Below are 21,483 nucleotides of genomic sequence, written 5' to 3' on the forward strand. Positions count from 1 at the left end.
TTTCTGACGAGAGGGGAGAACTTGAACTTAAAAGATTGAGTTTGTTTTGAAATGAGGGCTCTTGGAGGGTCACGTGGACCCGGAGCTTGGCCAAATGCGTTCTCTCATTTCCTATACCACCCCCCTCACCAGCACCAGCTGCCATGACGTTACTAATGTCAGCGCGCCATGATTTCACCCTGAGCAGCCAACGAGACGACTTCATGATCAGAGAGAGCTGAGCTCAAAGCTGAATCCCAAGGTCTGGCCAAACTCCAGCACTCCGTGATGTTGGGGGATGCGCACCTGGATTGGGAATCAGGAGCCCTAGGTTCAGTTCCCTCTTCTGGCATCAAAGGGCTGTGTGACTGATGAAGTGGGCTCCCCTCTCTGGGCTCAATTCTCTCATTTGTAGAGTGTCAGTGCTTCAATGTTCCTTCCAGGTCTGAGAGGTTTTGAGTCTAATTCCTAGACAGGAGGAGGTGTGAGCACCTCAGAATTCTCTCTGCTGAAAGCTTTTGGGGACTGAGTTTGTATACAAGGAGCTTAGCTCAAGAAGGAAACACAAAAATGTAGAAATCAGGCGTTGGATATTGGTGGCTCAGTGTCTCATTGTGGGATGGATGCTAGAGCCCAGAGAAGGAGGGAATACGTTGCCCCAAGTCATGCAGAAAGTTCATGGCAGAGTCCAGCTTTCCTGGCATTTTGTGACTAACATCCTTGGATGGAAGAATTCAAACTTTTCCGTTTATAGGATATTGAAGCTGAGGCAAAAAACCTACTTCCCACTCTGACAACAAGAACGTGAAAGCAGCACTAAAATGGAAGGGGGCACTGGCATTGTTTTGCATGAGGCACAGTGACATGGTGTCTGGCTTGTATTAAAGTCCATGAGTGAATGATTAATCCTGGGTAGAAAACAAAGCCCATGCCTTGTAACGTTATAGGTATTAGTGTGGCGGAAGATTAACCCCACGACCCCAACAGGGCACCTTGAAGAACACTGGACAACACTTTGAGAATCGATGCATGATGAAAACAGGTGGTCTCACAGGTCTCGTCTGCCCACCCCCCAAAACACACACACACACACACACACACACACACACACACGTGCACATGCACAAGCTCACCTCACCTGCTCCTGAATCTGTACACAGAAATGTTATGGCTCAAAGCAAACTGTAGCTGTCTGCCCCCACCAATCCGCAGACTGATAACGGGAAGACAGCTTTGAACTCCTCCTCCTCTCATCCCAAACCAAACATCCCTCTATCTCCACATTATGCGCTTCAGTGACGCCAACAACATAGGCACTTCTAGGACCCACTCACTTCCCTCCTCCCTCTGACCCGTCATGGGGCACATCCATCCCATCAATACTGCTCAGCCCCATCCAGTTCTCTCTATTCCCACCTTGACTACCCTAGACCAGGGCCATCTTCTACTTCAGTGCTGGCAACACTGTCTTACCTCCCTCATCATTGCCAGTCTGTGCCTCTATCCCTACATCTGCCCAGATAGCCACACAGCCAAAGAGCTGTCCTAAAACCAAACCTGATCACGATTCTCTCTTACCCCTAACAGCCCCTCACCATCCTCAGGATGAAGTCCAGACCCTTCAGCATGGCACTCTAGAACCAACGTTGCTAGCCTCCTCTCAACCCCTCTGGCCTCTTTGCTCAGACTCTCCTCCTCAAAATTGACCCCTCAGCCACCAGGAGCAAACAGTCCCCCCTCCCTTCCCTGGCTAAATGGTCTGGCCTTAGTGGAGATGCCACCTTTCCCAGGAGGATCTCACTGACGTTTTAGCTGAGTGAGGACTTCCTAGCCCTTGTGCTTCTCTTATCATAACACCTTTCCCACTTTTGTTACCACTTAGGTGTCCCCTTCTCATATGAATTAGATGAAGCTCCCAGAGGGTTGGGACTGTTTTTCATTGCCCTGTTTATCTCTCTCCACTGCCCAGCACAGGGCCCATGACAAAGACAGTACTAAATAAATGCCTGTGGAGTGAATGGTAGACTGACGGACATTGTCTGGCTCCATCCCTTCCCTTTAGGGGGACTGTGGCCCCAAGAGCAGAAGAGACCATGCTGTAAGATTTTCTTTGATCCTTTTGCCCCTCTGGTAACTAATCCATTTCAGACGTTTAAAGGAAGACCTCCAATATACCAGCTATCATCTGTATTACCACAAATTTCTGACCACTTATTGATCTGCCAAAGCATTTACTCATTCATTCATTCATGCCTTTATTGACCTGTTTATTGACCATCTACTTCATGCCTGTCCTTGCAAAGAAGCTGAAGATAATATGGCAAATGTTACCTAGTTCCCACCTCTGGTATCTCACTGTCAAGTCAAAATGCCGCTGAACAGGAAAAATACACCAGTACATTCTGAAATTGTCCCAAATGGAAACAATCGGTAAGCCCTAAGAGAGAGAGAAAGTAGGTCAAGAAGGAGCTCTGAGGGCCCCAGTGCACCTGGAAGGCTTTCTTTACAGATGGCCAGTCTCTGAGCTCGCATGGGACATGTAGCCTGGTCCCTCTACTCTTACTGAGTTAGACATACTCAGGGCAGGTAAGAACTCCAGGAGGGTCTGAGTAGAATGTCAGAGCTGGAAATGACTTTCAGAGTCATTTACCTAGGGCTTCATTTTATAGAAGGGGGACTTGCGCCCACAGATGGGGAATCATGAGCCAGTAATATAGCAAAATCTCAGGAGATCGGTACTTGAAGCCATGTCTCCTGATTCCAGGGCCAGCACTTTGATGGGTTTTCTCTCTTTTACTTTAGCTCAGCTACAGAGATTAAAGTGCAATGGCCTTTTCTTTCTTCTAATCCAGCACTGAACTCTGTGTAGAGTTGAACGGGAAACTGTTTCATGAGTGTGTCTGTGCATGTCTGTGTGTTTGTCTTTCACACATACTCTCCGGCCTGGCCAAGAACAAGCCTAATGAAAACCAAACAATAGGAAGAATCATGAACATTTCAATCTTTATAGTTCTCCCACATTGCATCATGTTCTTGCAAGTCCATTAGCTCATTAGTTTTTCAGGACACCCTTTGTGAGACTGTATGGATAGGAATCATCACCCACTTTGTTCCAGGGATAGGAGCTGAGGTTCGAAGCATTGAAGGAATCTGCTCAGGGTCATGCAGCAGGACAGTTGTGTGCTGGCCTGAGAATCAGATCTCCTGATCCCCAATTCAGCATCTCCTAAGTAATGTCTGAGGTTCCTGCTTTAACAGATACAACGTCAACCCACTATGTCCTGTCCTGAGGATTCTCATCATCTCTGAGCACAGATTGAATGGATTTTGTCCACTCCTCTTGCCAATGCCCAGGGTGAGATAAATTCCTCCATTATTCCCACATCTGTAATTACTCCGACGGCTGTTATTTTCCTTCTCGTTCCTATTCATCTACTTGTTTTCTTAAAAATCAGGAATCGGTGCCCATACAACCAAGTCCAGTCCATCCTACCCACCCGCAGGGAGAAAGGCAAAAGAACAAAGAAGCAGGTGACATCAGGACACCCACTGCAAGCTGACTTCACTAACTCATTGTTTTCCAAAGGAGCTCTTGATCTACCCCACCCACTAACAAAACACTAAATTAAAGTCTATTCCTCCATTTCAGGAAATAACATTTCCCTCATTCCAGACACTCAAACCAGAAACCCGGGAGTCATTGGACAGCTCCTTCTCAGAACCCTTGCATCCAATACATCTCCAAGTCCTGCTGGTTCTACTTGTAAAACATTCCTCCAATTCATCCACTTCTCCTGCAGACAGATAATCATAATCTCTGGCTTGCACTTGAGCAATAAAGTCCTCTAAATGGACTTTCTCACTCTTCCTCGATCCTCTACTGAGCACCAAGAGCCATTTCATAGAAACACAGATCTGATTGGTTTAGTCCTCTAATCCCAATGAACAAATCCAAACTCCATAACAGAAACTCCCTTCACAATATGGCCCCTGCTTACAACTCCAGTCTCGTCTTCTGTATGTCCCCCCTTAATATGAGGGGGAATTATGCTCTATTATAACCTCACATAATAATAAATCTTCAGGTTGTAATTATATTTTTACTTGGGCTCTTATTCAGACCAGCCCTCCTATCCAGTTATAAGATTCACAATTACAGTGCCAGCATGGAGACTGACATGCAGAAGGCACTTATTCTTAAAAGACTGAACAAATGAATGAATAAATTTATCAACAGAGGCTTGGGTCCATCACTTAACTTCTGTGAGTCTTAACTAATATCTGTAGAAGAGACACTATCATGTAGAAGAGACACTATCATGGGCCAGTAATGCACCTGACTGATCCACAGAAATTTAGATAAGTGATCTCAGTAGTGTTAGCACCAACCACGGGCCCTTCACACTTTCAAAATCGTGAAGGTACCTGGAGACAGTCAGCACTTCTACGGCTACTGCTGACCCCAGAGATCTGTGGATTTTGCTAAACCCTTTTGTTTACCCTAATGTTCCCAGAACCTGTATTTCATTCTGAGAGGTACTTGGCCTAAGACTGATGAGAGGGAGTTGTAGGTGGATGATGCCCGGCTTCCAAAAATAGAGGAAGATTGTGCTGACTCTGTACACTGCTAGACTGGGCTAGGAACAGAAGTATTTGTTCGGGACTTGGAGAAACAGCTATCAGTCCTGATGCTGCTCATGTGTCCTGGTGGACATCAGAACGCAGGCAAGGCCACGTTGGAAAGGTGTGGGGAAAGGCCCTGCTCAAAGAGGGGTCCAGCCTGGAGCATGCATTTCAACAACAGGTTCCTGGAAACCATGCTGGTCTGACCAGGCCCACACTGTGCAAAGCTCTTCCTCCTCATCTGCTTAAATGTCCAAAACCTAATGAAAAAAAAAAAAGTTCTCGGGCTTCCCTGGTGGTGCAGTGGTTGAGAGTCCGCCTGCCGATGCAGGGGATACGGGTTCGTGCCCCGGTCTGGGAAGATCCCACATGCCGCGGAGCGGCTGGGCCTGTGAGCCATGGCCGCTGAGCCTGCGCATACGGAGCCTGTGCTCTGCAACGGGAGTGGCCACAACAGTGAGAGGCCCGCATACCGCAAAAAAAAAAAAAAAAAAAAAGTTCTCTTCTGTGTGTTTATTCTGTTGCTTCTTGGAAACAAGAAAAGCTACTTTTTTTTTTTTTTTTTTTTTTTTTTTTTTTGCAGTACGTGGGCCTCTCTCTGTTGTGGCCTCTCCCATTGCGGAGCACAGGCTCCGGATGCGCAGGCTCAGCGGCCATGGCTCACGGGCCCAGCTGCTCCACGGCATGTGGGACCCTCCCGGACCGGGGCACGAACCCATGTCCCCTGCATCGGCAGGCTGGCTCTCAACCACTGCGCCACCAGGGAAGCCCAAGAAAAGCTAGTTTTAACATCTACTTTCTCCATCCATCAAGATGCCACCTTGTCCTTTTCCTGTCATAGCAATGATTATGCTCTATAGTTGGCCAGGCACGTCCTTTGGGGTCAGGCAAGGAGATGTAAAACTTGACTCGAGCATCTGTTAACTGTGGGACCTTAAATGAATGACTTTACCTTTTTGAGTCTGACCTTCCCCATCTAAAAATAAAGCATACTGATAACTACACCTCATTGGTAGGCTTATAAAAATACTGAGCATATATGAAGTATTTACTACACGGTAATTATTAGCAGTAGGGGTGCTAGTATGGCTAGTAGTAAATGCTACCTGCATAAGTGATGGTGGCTAACACAGTGATGAAACTTACACTCCACTGAGGTCAGAAACTGGGTTGGTTTTTGGTAACCATTGTATCTTCAGAAATGTGGCATGGTTCCCATCCAAGGAACATTTGAGAAATATATCAATGAATAAATGATTACTAAGAGTAACTTCTTCATAAATGCTAGTTCCCTCTCGACTACCCATTTTACCCTAGATTCCAGTAACACGGATGGATATGCAGGAGGGCTGACATTAAAATCCCAATTTAGCAGATGGGAAAACTGAGGTGTGAAAAGATGAACAACCAGACACCACTTAAAGATATTAATAGACAAGTAACAGAAGAGGGAATGTAAATAGCCAGTCAATATTTGAAAAGATGCTCATTCATGATGCTCAATCCCAGGAACACCAATGAGAAGTCATGTTTTACCCATCAAATGGGCAAAGACAAAGCACTTCCATTTTGTTGAGTAGTCATGACCATGGATACACCTAAATAACCTGCAGCAAATTCCTATTGTGGAATGTTATATAGCAGTTAAAAGGAATGAAGTAGATTTAAGGACCAAAGTGGATAGATAGCTCAGATTACTACATTTCTACATTCGATCTGAGACTGAACATGCTCTTCTGCCATGAAGTAGAGTAGGTTGGTTCATTCATTCTTTCGTTTATGCATTCATTCATTTATCAATTTTTGTTAAGCATCCACTTGGTTTCAACCATCCATCCTATGGCAAACTTTTTCAGTGATCAACTTTTATTCATCCTTCAGGTTTCAGCTTAGACATGACTTCTTCCAAGAAACCTTCCTAAACCATCTCAAGCTGGGTTAGATACCCTTCTTGTGTTTTAGATACCCTTCTTATGATCCTCACACCATACACCTTTCATGCTGCAGTATAATCACCTGATTTCTTTGTCTGTTTCCCCCTTTAAACTGTGTGCTCATGAGACTAGGGATGTCTAGTTCCAGCACAGAGCATGGCACAGAACAGACACCTAGTAAATATCTGTGAAATAAAGAAAGTATCACTGAATATTATTAAATTAGATTTTCACTATTTGGTTGATGAATGAATGAAAAAATGAATACCTACAAGAGCAAAGAATGCATGACTAGGTGACATACAGAAAGAGCCAGGAAAAGAAATGTGGCTGAGACAAAAAATGAAATGGTGACTCACCTGGAGAGCCATAGAAACAGCATGAAGGAGCCACCTGTGCTTCAGTTGACCCCAATTTGGTCTAACCTTTCCCAACCCTCTGAGGCTTACTATGGCATCGCGTGTCAATACTATGGCTAAGATGTGGAAGCAAGAGACCCTTTTTCTGAGAGATTCTACTGCTGATTCACTCTTCACGCATTTACCTGAAAAGCATCCATGGACCCTTGACCCTGTTACGAATGAGCATGCTAAATTTTGTATTTAAGAATCTGAACCAGGTGAGAGAAAAAAACGCAGGCCCAGTTGAATCTGAGATAAGCCAAACAGTGATCAAGGACCAAGGCTCACGTTATAAGACATCTATGTTCCAAATAGGCTAGGATCTCAATGATGGCAGGTCACCCAGCCTTTATTATGAGTCACTAGGAGACTCTTCTAGTCTCTGTTCAAATGTCACCTCATCACAGAGGCCTTTCCTGACCACCTATCTAAAGTTACTAAATCCTACCCAGTTGAGATATTATGTAGTATTTTCTGGTTTGTCTCTTCCAACTACATCACAGGGATCAATGAGAACAAGGATCTTCTCTGCTCTGTTCACTACTGTGTCGCTAGTGCCTTCAAAGTACTTGGGTTCATGGTGGAAATCAAAAAATATTCACTGAGAAAATGAACTGATGAGTGAACTAGAAAGTTTTTGAGCTGATTGATTGGGGTTTCTGAGTACGTGGAATCCAGAGGAAGAGATTTGAGATCTGATTTGTAAAATGTGGACTCATATTCGCAACAATTTCCACCCTGATCATATGAATATGTCCTTCCTTTATGTTTATTCATTTACCCCAAGACTTATATTGAGAATACTGAGGAGGTGAGGTGAAATAGAGATTATGTTGGCAGCTTAACAGGTCTGAATGTGAAAGAAGAATCAATAGATTAATTAATTGGGACACACAAAGAAGCTCGTTGGGAGAGATGACTTCTAAGAATATTTCTAGCTCTAAATCAATGATTCTAAGAACAGAGAAGCACAAACCAAGTAGGCAACACAAACATAGTTGTCCAACTAGAGAATGAATAAGAGCACTAGCTTTGGAGCTGATGGATCTATGTGTAAACCCCAGTTATAGTTACACAGTTTGATAGCCATGTAGTCTCTGAGTTTCAGGTTCTTCTCTGTAATTTGGTGATAGGACCACCTACGCTGCAGAGTCCTTGTACAGGTTAAGTCAAATGAGATTACTTAAATAAAGCCCTTAGTTAAGCATTTGACACATAGTAGGTACTTAGTAAATTACCGCTTCTCCATTTCTCTTCAACTGCTAAACTCCTTCCCATTCTTTACTCAAGAGCCATTCAAAAATATTTACTGAGTGCCTACTTTGTGCCTGGAATTGTTCTAGGCACTGGGACTGCACCAGCAGATAAACCAGCAAAAATCCAGTCCTCAAGGAGATTATATTCCTCATTTACAGCTCAATTCTTCCAAGCTAGAAACCACTGACTTTCTGTTTCTGTTTTCTCCGTCAGGGCATTTACTATACTGCAGTGCTACTGCTTTCCTAACCCCCTCTCTTCCCAAAGAGTGGGCACACCATGTGGGCAGACTCCACGCCTGTCCTGGCACCACTGTATCATCATTTCCTAACATGGTGCATAGTGTGTAATAAGACATCCAGTAAATATTTGCTGAATGAATCAACAATGGATAGACGAACAGATGAATAGATGAATATTGAAAGTGAGCTGCTATTCACTGTTCCTGGTTTGCTTTATATCTCACTTCCTCTAAGCCAAAAAAAAAGGGGCTTAGTTTTATCCAGAGCCTTTACTTCTTAGAGAAATCTGGAGATTCCGTACAGACCCAAGTAGCATGGTGCCCAGTGCAGAAGCACTTGGCAGTCAATTTAGAAACAGAAGTATCCTTGCCCCTTCTTCCCAGCCAGACACAAAAAGACCTGACCATATACCTCATGTTGCCAGACTTCCAAGAGTGGGTCTCAGGAACGGATTGTGGGTTGGTGGCCTGTGAGTTGTAATCCTGCCTTCTACCTCCTGTATCTTGAACTGTAGCCAGCTTGGATGCATGTCTGAGCTCTAAAATTCTGCCTTTGCATTATTACAGCAGGAGGTGGTATGGTATTGTGGTTGAGAAGGTGGAATTTGGAATTAGACCTGGGTTTTAAACCTGGCTCTGCCACTACCAGCTGTATTAGGTTGGATAATTCACTCTTCTGAGCTTCAGCTTTTTCTCTGAGCTTCACCTGCCTCAGAAATATGTGTCAGGCACTTGAAACAGAGTCAATGTTCAGTAAATGGTTATTGGTATTGTTATTAGTATCATTATCATCGTTATTCACAAACTACACCTTTCACTAAGCCATCCAGAACCGGTGAGGTCCACACTGGGTACTGATTCAGAGATAAACAATCTCTGCTGAGTCCCTTTTACTACCAAAAAAAAAAAAAAAGTCACCTAAGAACAACTCCTATCCACAGAGAAAAGCTTCATATGTTGTCTCCTCATTTTACAGATAGAAAAAATAAAGCCCCAGAAGGTGATGCAATGTGTCTTCATGTCACATAGTGAGTTAGAAGCAGAGTCAGCACTGGTTCCATTTTCCTCTGTTAGTATCATTCCTCACTCAGTGCAGAGGCTTCCACTTAAGGGAGACAGTCCCCATTTTTCCCTTGTACCGGTCAAAAGCAATCAGTCTACGAGAAGCATCCATTGGGTAAGCACAGAAGCCTCTCCCTTCATCAATGTCATACCTTGGGAAACTATCTCCAGTATAGATAACGGAAAGAATAAATATTTTTGTTGAGAGAAAAAATGAAGACAAAGGTCAAAGGGAATCATGTAATGGGTTGAGTCGGGGAAGAAAAAGAAAGCATTTTTTTTCTCTCTCCTCTTTTTCTCCAAAACAGTCTTTATATAGAACTTGTCTAAGAGCCAATTTATTTGATATGGAAAAAATGTGAGAGCAGTAAAAGACACACACACATACACACACACACAAACACACACACACACACACACACACACAAAGAGGTATTTGTGTTGGAGTTTAGAACTCTAATTACCAAGAGATAAAGGAGCTGAAATGATAGGTTGACTTGGAATGATGTTTTATTTTTTCAGAGTCTCAGAGAACTTTCAAGTCAGGAAGTGGAGCCTGGCCCAGCCCAGGTCTCCAATAAATTCCTTGGGACTCAAGAAAGACAAAGAGGAAGGTCAATGAAGGCCTCAGTCTAGACCTTGTGCTTGCAACACAGTGGGGACCAAAGAAACATCTGTTGAGAATGAAAGAACAAATGGTACACAATGTAGACCTGAATAGTGGTGGTTTTGGAAGCAAACTGGCATAGGAATTGGCATTTTTACCAAGTGGTTAAGGTCTTCAGCACTAAAGTGTGAGTGTCTACAGGAAAGGGGCAAGGGCTGAGTCATCCCTGAAATCTACCGCTCTCAGCACAGACTCTGGCACACAGAATGTTCTCAATACAAACTTGTAAATTGAATGAGTAGTCACTTGTATGAGTAAAGAGACCTTGGAGATTCCTGAGCCTCAGAGATCATTTAGAGCCGTAACTATTAAACTTCAACCACCATCAGAATCATCTGGAAAGGTCCTGTACTCAAAGTTTCTGATTCAGTTGTCTGGGCTGGGGCCTAAAAACATGGCCTTTCTAAATTCTCAGATGCTGCCAGTCCAGGGCCACACTGTGAGAGCCTGATTTAGTGCAGTGGTTCTTAAACTTGGCTGCATGTTAGAATCATCCAGTGAGATTTTAAAGTCCTAATGGTTAGGCCTTATCTTCCTTACCAATTAGATCAATACCTGGGGCAGGGCCAGGAGGAGGAAGGAGGCGGGGATGCAAGTGAGCTGGAGGTGATTTTAAAATGCCCCCAATTTTTGTAGCATGCAACTGACTTTGAGAACCACTAGTCTAGTACAACTTCCTCCTTATAGATATAAGGCCTCTGAGCACCAGAAAGAGTAAGTGACTAGCCTAAGAATGCACAGCAGGTTAGTGACTTAGCTGAGAACAGAATTCAGGGTGCTTTTCCTTCTTCAGTTTAATTTCCACAATTCCACACTTATCAACCTGTGTCACCTCTCACAGGCTCACAACTCAAGGCTAAAAAAAAAAAAGCTGGGTTTAAGCTGAGGTTTCAAGACATCTATTATTTCTTCATCTCACTGTTTTATACAGAAATGTTAAGTGGATGCATATTTATAGAACTTTACCATTCTAGACAAGTGAGGAGATGAAAGAGACAGGGTTATAGAATATTTTCAAGGCAAGACGATCTTTTAAGCAGATTCTGAAACACAAACCAAGTGCTCCCTCTGAGTTCTTAAACAGATGTTCTTGATCTCTGAGTCAATGAATGGGTAAGGGCTTGCTTGCGATGTGCACGTTAATTGCCAGCATTGTAAAAGGAAGTGCTGGTAAAGTGTTTGAAAGTGGTTCTGTCTTCTAAAAAGATTAAAAGTTTCTCCCAGAACTTGGTTTCTATTAATAATATTTGGCTTAGCAAATATTTTCAAGTAGACAGAGCGGAGATTGTGTCTTGTATCACCTTAGAACCAAAGAAAGTGCCACAAAAGGCCCATAGAAACCATTGACTTCAGCATTTTCATCACACGGAAGAGGAAATTAAAGCTCAAAGAGATGGACTGATTTATCTAACATTAGTAAGTGGACTGGGGCTAGACACAAGGTGTCTGACTCTTGAGCTATTGTTCTTCTCAATACTCAGAGTGTTCCCCACCCATGTCCCTTGTACATAGAAGAGGTTCAACCAATGTTTGGTGGTTGACTTCATAGACTCTTGGTACCCAAATTAGGTGTAGCTAAGGCTCCCTCATTTGTTAGATTAAAACAGAAATTGGAATCACGTCTTTAATTGAACAGTGGTTAAGTGCACTGGCTTAGGAGTCAGGATGAATTCCAATCCTGATCTCACCACTTCCTAAGTATGTGATCTTGGACAAGTGACTTCATATCTCTAAGCTACAGTTTCCTTCTTTGTAAAATTAGAAGGAGACTAGGGGTGGTTGTGGGGAGGATGAAATAAGTAAAAGACGCAAAGACCTTAGCCCGTTGTCTGGCATATAGGAAAAGCACTAATGACTTCAAAGGAAGGCAGCCCCTCTCATAAAACATAAATCCTCAGGATATTTGAGGAAGAGGTGATAGACAGGTGGGCTGAGAAAGGAATATTAAGGACAAACAGTATCTCACATCAAAGCAATGAGTACCCGAAAAGAATCATGGAGACCTAGAGCCGCAAAGGCTCCTAAGGATCCAATGGGTATGAGCCTCTCTTCCACACTGGAAAACAAGGACTGTTACTGGTTATGTTCACCTTCCAGCAATCTTCTCATGCAAATATCCAGGAACATGCCCAATTCCCAGCCAACCTGCTATAACTTCACCCCCTTCTCACCCACTGGAAAAGCAATCACAGTGCATGAATACTCTTCAATTTAATATAAGAGGGAAATCATTAGCAAACTTCGGTTCTTGTATTTTCATTAGTAATACATGACTTTCTCATTGCTACTCTCATCCAGCCTCCTTCATTTTACTGTTGGGAAAACTAAGCTGCAGAGACGTCAGAGAGGCTTAGAGTTACATGGAAGGGCTGCCACCAAGATTCAGGACTCCTGGTTCTTTGTCCCTTGTTCTTTCCACTGTATCAACTCTGCCTTGTTAAGACAATTCTACACCCAACACCAGGTTACAAATCCCTAGACGTGAGTCTGGCTGTGATGAACCGCCTTCCAGTGCAGGCCTTACATCCCTCTACAGACCACCCACTTGATCCAGAGAGCGCACTTACATGTCTGTGAATCTTCTGCTGAAGTGTAGGGTGGAGGCCACGTCCACCTGGAGAGGAGGATCCCGGACCACCTTGTACTGCAAGGGCTTACACTCCAGGCAGAGTGGGCTGTCTGCAACAGAGGTCAACATGGCCGCATCTATCTCCAAGTGCTCATCCAATGTGTAGATCTGGATGCCGTACACCTTCTCGCTCACATCCCGGAGTTTGATGGTCAGTGGGACATCACAGAAGACGTTCTGAGGGCCCAGGGAGATGTTCTTCCCACTGACAGTCAATAGTTTGATGTCATTGACAGCCCCACTGGAGTCCCAGTCAGTGGAGACAAAGGTCACCCAGATGGTCAAAGACTCAGGGACCAAGGGGTAGTGGAATTCCAGTTCAAGGTAGCAGCCTTGTGGCTCAGGGCAGGCTGGAGGGACTGTGTGTGGGTTGACAGCTGAATTGGGGCTCCAGGTGCGGACACTGGACTTACAGGGTTGTTCAACATCTGGATGACCTGTGGACAAGAGATGAGGGGGTGAGTTCTGGAAAGTCCTCAGAGTTTCCTGCAGACCTCAGGCGACACTGGCCTGACTAGAACTCACAGAGAGGGTAAAAAGAGAGGGAAGATTCTCAGTGTCTTGGTGAACCTGCTGTGTGCACAGCACCCAGCTCATCCCCACACCTGCGATACAGATCTGGACGAATCACCAGACATCTGGTCAAAACTACATTCAAATAAGTGTCTTATGATTGTGTCAGTGCCCAAACTGTCCCGCCTCATTTATTACTTGTAGGCTTTTCTGCCTCAGATGGAAAGAAAGAAGGAACGCACATTTGCTAAACATTCACTATGTCCTCTGAACCTGTTTAATTCTTGCAAGGACTCATTTCTGAGATGACGCAACTAAGGCTCAGAAACGTGCAGTGAACTAACCAGAGTCTCACAGCTTGGAGTGTAACAGTCAGCATTAGAGCCTAATTTTGTCTCGTCCTGAAGTGCCTCGTTGTTCTCCAGACTGAATACAAGAGCCACTAAAATAAACTAGCATCCCCGTGGCACTGCCTTTGGTACAACCTGCTTGGAATGACAGAAGGGCCAGAAACCTCCAGTGAAGAGGAGGTAAGTAACGATAGCTTCTGCCCCTTGGGCTGAGTATTCTGGGAGGAAACTGTCTAGAACCATGAATGACAGAGCTGGAAGACAGCCCTGGAGCCATCTTATCTCTTTTCCTCCCCTTCTCCACATGAGGTCATTCCATACCACTGAGCTTCTCTGAGCTCTGTCCAGTCTGACTCAGGAAGGGGAGGGATGGTTAGGAGGGAGGGAGAAGGAAGGAGAGATTCTTCTACTCTTTCCCCAGGGAGACGATGCCTCATCCCCACTGATCTCAGCCTGCAGCGACTTCTGAATTTTTCTCTGCTGAGATCATTAGTCCTAGACCCTCAGAGAGCTCTCCTTTGCACTGCTGAGAAAAGTAATCAGGACTCAATGCAGTGATTGGCTCTAATTTATTTAAGGGTGTCTAGTAAGAGATCAGCTGGTGAGGGTAGGATGAAGGATCTCAGGTTGTCCTATCAGCCACATTCTTTAGCATCAGTGGTTGATGGGGGGTGGAGATGCTGGACATTTCTAAAGCAGAAGGGAAAAAAAATCAATCTTTGTCCGGAAAGGTTTTGATAATGTTACAGCATAATAGGAATCACCGCAGTATGAAAACTAGAAAGCCATTTTGGGTGGAAACGCCATTCCAGTGAAAGCTGTAAATGCCTCCCATCTCCTTGCCTCTGCCCAGCCAAGGGAGAAGAGAGAAGATGTCCAGTGGAGATGGAAAAGAGAAGAGAAAAAGAGATGGAAGCAAGGGGGCTGGGGGGCGGAGAACAAGGAAAATTCAAAAGACTTTTTAGATATAACACATCAGAACAAGAAGAGCTGGATGTCACTACAAGATTCCCTCCACCTCTCCTTGGTCAGGTTCATTTATTACTTGCAGCAAACGCTGGATAGAAGAGACCGGTTGTTTAAGTCAAAGGCACAAACAAGACTCCCTACCTAGGCTGAAGCCTTTCTTCTTATCGATTCTCCAACCCAAAGAGTTCCTGATTCTTTTGACTCTGTGGGTTGTTGGTACTCATATATCACTTATTCATTCAAAAAGCTTTATTGAGGGCAGCGTTTTAACACATACAGAGCACATTCCCTAGCCATTAATTTATTGATCTGATTCTTACCCAAGTCCTGTAAGATAGTTGTCATTTTTGTCTCTGTTTTGTAGCTCTGTTTCACTCAATACCATATTCAGTCTTTAATACAGTGCCTGGCACACAAATAGTGAACACAGTGGACATTCAATCAATATTTGTTAAGTGAAGAATCTTCTATCTTGTTCAAATATGGAGCTAAAAAAGAAAGTGAAGTCCCCATGGAGTATTAGAGCCTGCTGTGCCATGGCGGGTGCCAGGTGAACACCCCCCCCCCCGCCCTCCACCATGGGCTCTCCTGGAACTGGCAAGTGATGGAGCAATCTTCCTCCCTTCCTCGGAGAAAATGACTGTCAGAGGTGGGGAACCACAGGAGAGCAAAGATGACAAATCTGTCTGGCTCACGCTTTCATCCCTGGTTTACTGTTAATCGACAGAGGGACCGAATGCTTTCCAAAGGACAAGAAAGTGAGCTTGGTCATTATGCTCAAGTAAGTAAACGGGACTAGAAATATTTGCAGAGTGTATGCTTGTCTGGTTATCAGAGACCAACTTTTAGATGTACAAAAGAGCCTCAAGGGGCACTGAGTCCAAGCCATCAAAAAAGCAGCAATCCCTTTAATAATACCAGTCTTCATGCACTGACCATTCTCTGTGTGCTGGGCACTGTGCCAGGCACGTTACATGCCTCAGTTCTTTTCATCCTGGCCATAAGTCTATGACGTTGGTCTTACGAAACTCATTTTACGGAAGAGGAAACAGAGCCTGAGATGTTTAAGTAATTCCTTGGTGGGGAGTAGAATACTATGTGATACTGTTGGTCCAGGGATCATGCCAAGCTTTGAAGGAATGAAAGATGGGTTAAAATATCAACTATACAGTTTCTCACTGTATCACCTACTCTAATGATGCCTACCCGACAGGGGTGCTATAATACTCAAATGGGATGAGATATTTGACAGAGGAACATAGTCACAAGTACATTAGCTCTGTTTTGAAACATAAGGAAGAATTAACAAGGCAAAGCTTGGGAAAAGGAGATATTCCAAGCAAAGAGAACAGTTGAGAGAGAATGTGAAATAAGATGACTGTGGTTTTGAGTGCAACGGGAAAGCAGTAAGTGGTGGTAAGGCTGGCATGCTAAGCCGAACCCAGATTATGAAGGGTCTTGTACATCACTCTAAGGAAACTGAACTTTAGGCTGAGAGAGCTGGGGAGCTACTGAAGCATTTGAAGCAAGCAAATGAAAGTTGTCTTTCAGAAAAACCAATGTTTAGAGTCACAGATACTCTCCATCCATCCATCCATCCATCCAGGGAATAATTGTTGACTGTCTGGTCTGTGTCCAGTGTTAGGCTATAGTCCCTGGAAAAACAGGTTTTGCAGACATGGTCTCTGCCCTCATGGAGCTTCTAGTCCAGTGAAAAGAGTTAAGAAACTGCTGTACTAATTCAGATAATACATAACTGCTGCTTGTACAAAGGGAACATCAGAGATGAGGACAAATCAGTGTCCCTACGGAAGAAAAATGGATGCAGCTGGGAAACTAATTGGATGTGTGGTGACAAATCTGGGAGAAGGGTTGAGAAAAGGGGAGGGGAGGGGAGGGGAGGGGAGGGGAAGGGGAGGGGAGGGGAGGGAAGGAAAGGGATGAGGGAAGAAAGGAAGGGGGAAGGAAGGAAAGTACAAAGGAACTGTTGCTTCATTACCAATACACATCTGTTTGTATATATGCTGACAAAATGAAAAGTTCCATGTTTATATAAGCTGTCCACTAGAGATGAGGCCATATAGGTATGTGAAATATATTTATACATACCTATGCTGATTTAAATTTACATTTATGATGATCTATACAGACAGCTATTACATATCTTTGTGTATATACACTGTAGCTGTTGACACAAATATAACAACTTGGTGTCAGGTTTTTTCTAGATGAATACTTTAGCACACCTGAAATATTCTGGGCAGAAAAATGGGGAAAATATTCATACAAGTAAGAATGAAAACAGCCAGTGCCATGTGTTAAATCTCTCATGGAAAACCCAGGAGTTGCAATGTATTATAGGCTTGCATAAGTGATCGTCACTGAAATTTGAGTTGATCAGATCTAGCTATCTAATTCCTGAGCTACAAGCGTATCATGGTATTGAATACCTCAGAAAATATTCATCTATGAAATATAGTTTTTGCTCAAGAGAAGGGAAAATAGGTTTCTTCTTGGTACAACCATGTTCTGTGGCCAAAGGCAAGAATCTCTGTGATTATATTTACCTGAAGTTCACAAAACGGAGTTAATGGAACATAGTGAACGTGCAGTAAATGTCTGTTAAACGAAGAATTTTCTATCATGTTAATATGGAGTTAAAATAATGTTAAAACATTAATAATAACATGAATATGGAGTTAATATCATGCTAATATGGAGTTAAAATATCACAGCTGGAAAGGCCGTTTGTTCTACGGATAAGATGCTATCTTCAGAGAAGCAAAGTGACTCACTCAAGGGCACAGAGCACACTGATGGCCAGACACAGACCAAAATCCCATCCTCGTCATCCCCCCGACACCCATGCTCTTTCCCCAACCCCAAAGATACTCTGGCATCGTTCACAGACTGGGGAGTTTTATGTTAGTTTGGGAAGTCCAAAAACTTAAACACGCAAAGATAAATAGGATGAAAATGAGTTGAGAAATAAATTGCAGAGTTTGGCTCATGGAAAAGTTTATTTCTTTAAGAATATTAAAAGGGTCTGAGCCAAATGGATCACAGAGCCTGTAATAGGATGCTCTAAAAAAAGAACAGAGCCTTTTCCTGGCCTGCCTGTACTAAATTTGCATATCCTGAAGGAACACCCGGGGCTGCTGGGTTTCCTTGGAGGCCTCAGTCAGCTCAGGGTACAGGGGGCGCTCAGCACTTCAGCGGGACTCCGCTCTGCATATCATGCTTGAAGAGGGTCAGGGATGAACCAGGAACAGACCTAACCAACTGACAGTTTGGTTGGATGCAGGTGTGGGGAGATACCAGGAAGTTATTTCTTTCGTTCAAGTGGTAGAACAAACCAAGATGATTTTAGCCAGAAAAGTCTCAGGGTAGAGTCTTGCTACTTCTTCCTCCCAAATCTCTCTCAATTCCATTGATTCTTCTCCAGTATCACCGCCATTGACCTCATCCAGGCCACCGCCATCCGCCTGCTGGATTCCTGAAACAGCCACCTGGATGCGCCCTTTCCTCCATCCACTCCTCCCCCAGTCTCTTCGCCACAGAGCAGACCGAGACGATCTTTCTTACAAGCACACATCTCACCATATTGGCACCTGCCAAGGCACGCGGCATCTCCTCACTGCCCTCAGAATAAACCAAACCCATCCTCATCCGGACATTACACATATCACCCCAGTCCAACCTCTCCCTCACCCACACCTTCCTTTTCATACTCCAGACCCATTTAAGTTCTTACCCCATTATTGAAGAGCTTTTGTTTATGTACGTTATATCTATGAATCGTTACCACATTGTGGATTAAAACAGAGAAACTTTAAAACACAAGAATACATAAGTATGTGCCCCATTAGCTGTCAGAGCAGTAAAACATCGCATGCCATGCAGCTGCTGGGAAGCTCCACCGTACACTCAGGAAAGAATGAGCGTGAAAAAGGTCAACAGTGGCATAGCATTATTATGAAAATACCTTTGGGCTTTGAGGACACACTACAAAGGCTTAGGAACCCCGTAAGCCTCCAGATCACACTGAGAAAACCAGTGCTCTAAACATATCCAACTTCTCTCACATTCTTAAATGTACCTCGTTCACTGGTGTGTTAACATTTCCTGGGAGGCATGAGTCTCAATTCGGGGCGAGGTCCCCTACGCAGCACAAGCCTCATCACAACCCCGATGGTGATCGCCCGCGTACTCATCTGACTCCCCTATTGGACAGTCAGCTCTGCCCAGTCCGTGTGCTCAGCACAGTCCCTACGGTGGGCAGAGATGAGATGGGTTCACTCCTTGCGTGGAAGAGACCCACACCTTCTTCTGTGAGAACCCAACGTGGGTTCGGTTTGGGTGAAACAGTTACCACTGCAGATTTCAGGAAGAACTTTCTAACAGATGGAGCTAGAATGGGAAGGCCAAGGATATACACGAGCTGGTGCTGGGAGAGCCCCAGAGAGGGAGGGCACAAAGGGAGTTCCTGCCCGGGGTGGGCCCTGGGGCTGGATGACCCCAGGCATCCCTTCCACGTCTGACAGCCTGTGATTCTGTGAGGCTGAGCTAAGGGTTTCTCCCAGGCATCCCTCTGGCTTTACATTCCGGGTGAATTTGTTTAGAGTTCCCCAGTTCGACTCTCATTTTTATTTTAAGCTCTTTTAGAAGATAACAGAGCACAGCGCTGTCATTTTTCTCCCTCACTTTTCTCTCTGATCCCTCTCCCTTGCTTTATTCTATCTCTGGCTTTTTCTTTTTCAACCTTCTTTCTAAAAATATAAAGGGAGACGGGGGAGTTCTCACCGAACCTCAGTGAGGAATCAGATTCTGCTCCCTCTGGTGGACTGGGGTCCCCACCCAAAGACAGCTGGCAGGAGCTGACCTGCATAGCAGAATGAAGGACAGAGAGGGGGCTTCTAAGTGCAAGTCTCTGAAGGCAACGGAGGGCGAGACAGAGGACTGAGCGATCTCCGCCAGCCTGGCTCCAGGGACTAGACCTGGGCCCCAAAGAAAGAGACACTGCAGGAGGAAACGGAATAGGCAATTTTCCATGAGATTCTCTAAGTTGCAAGCTCCCTTCCTCCTGGGCCAAGCGACAGTGCAACAGAGCATTGGGTGAAAGGCAGTTTCTTAATTTCTCTAGAAAACAGAGGGGCAGTGAGCTGTACTGTGAGGTAGCACAGAGATTGTTGGCTCCTGGGGAGGCCTGGGAGACGTCCCTGTGCAGGGAAGGTCTGGTCATGGGTGGAGCCACACCCGTGGCAGTCATGAGGTGCTTCCTTCTAGTGCCTTGTGGATAAATGGATCCTGAAAAGGAGGTTTCATGGAAAGAAACTGAGAGGAAGAGCTGTGACACACGTAAGAAGGCCCTGGGTACCCCAGAAGTAACTGTAGAAGAATCAAAGGCTAGTGATGTGTATTGATTCTAACGTGACCTTGTTTATGTATGCCCTCACAGGCTGTCAGGGTCTGGGGCATATATAAACATACACATACTGTGTCTTATCAGGTGTGTGGCCTTGGGCACTTACTTAATACCTCAGGGAATTTGTTTCTTCATATGCAAAGTGGCATGACAGGCTTAGGACAGTGCAGGTGCTCAAAAGACTTGTGTTGAACAAATGCATGAATACCGGCCTTGATGTAGGGGAAAGGGTACAAATGCCTACTGATACAATGAATAAATTCTGGAGTTCTAATATACAGCATGGTGACTATAGTTAACAATACTGTATTGAAAATTGCTTAGAGAGGAAATCTTTTTTTTTTTTTTTTTTGGCGGTATGCAGGCCTCTCACTGTTGTGGCCTCTCCCGTTGCGAAGCACAGGCTCCGGACGCGCAGGCTCAGCGGCCATGGCTCACGGGCCCAGCCGCTCCGCGGCATGTGGGATCTTCCCGGACCGGGGCACGAACCCATGTCCCCTGCATCGGCAGGTGGACTCTCAACCACTGTGCCACCAGGGAAGTCCCAGGAAATCTTAAATGTTCTCACCAAAAAAAAAAAAAAAAAAAAACAGAAGTGTGAGGTGACGGATGTGTTAACTAACCTTACTGTGGTGACTTTGAAATACATACATGTATCAAATCATCACATTGCACTCCTTAAATTTACACAGTGTTATATGTCAATTATACCTCAATAAAGCTGAGGAAAAAAAAAGACAAAAAAAAATACTGGCCTTGTAGGGCGATCTTCAGATCAAATGAGATAGTACATGAAAAAGACCATTAAAATCATAAAACTCCAACTACATTGAAAGTGTTCTTTGCACACCCAACCAGCAAAAGAGCTTCCAGGCTGGCTTACCTTCTGCTTCCCGAGGACTCCAGTGTCCTGATGGGCCACAGGGCATCGGGGAGGAGGCGTTGAAGGCATATTGCACCAGGATTCTCCCTTCCAGGCAAAGGTCACATGCTGATCCCAATTCTCTAGGAGGCCAAGGAAAGAAGGAAAATGCACCGACTTAGGAACAGTTGAATGAGTCCCTGGCTTGACTAAGCCAAAGGCAGAGGTTACAACCAATCTATGTTCTCCAATCTTCCCTATCTTTCCCAGAGCTTCCAGAATATGACCATGAGTGAAATTCTTCCCCATTGCCCACGAGGGCCTTGTTTGGGCCTAAGCGGCTTCTGTTCTGATGGGGGGATACACTTTAATTCTAAGCAGCCCAGAATCAACAGAATCAACTTACTACCTGCACTAATCTTCATTTCATCAATCATTTAAAGTTCCCTTGAAGATTTGATGTGTGGTTGTGAGAAAATCTTTTTCCCCATTGGACCTCAAATTTTATTCTTTTAACAATATCTGTCAGGTACCTACCATATGCAGGAACCATCCAGTATCCTAGGTATTA

General features: G+C 44.5%; 1 protein-coding gene across 3 annotated transcripts in view; it reads right to left on the reverse strand.

Annotated features, from left to right (window-relative positions):
• Positions 1–21,483, reverse strand: part of PAPPA (pappalysin 1) — a 255,257-nt gene that overhangs the window by 156,361 nt on the left and 77,413 nt on the right. For all 3 annotated transcript variants that reach the window (XM_060100610.1, XM_060100612.1, XM_060100611.1), the window contains 2 exons: positions 20,934–21,055; positions 12,732–13,230 (listed from right to left, as the gene is read on the reverse strand). In XM_060100610.1, the coding sequence (XP_059956593.1) occupies positions 12,732–13,230; positions 20,934–21,055 (621 nt within the window). The remainder of the gene's footprint in view (positions 1–12,731; positions 13,231–20,933; positions 21,056–21,483) is intronic.

Source organism: Mesoplodon densirostris, chromosome 6 (genome assembly GCF_025265405.1).
Source record: "Mesoplodon densirostris isolate mMesDen1 chromosome 6, mMesDen1 primary haplotype, whole genome shotgun sequence".
NCBI lineage: Eukaryota > Metazoa > Chordata > Mammalia > Artiodactyla > Ziphiidae > Mesoplodon > Mesoplodon densirostris.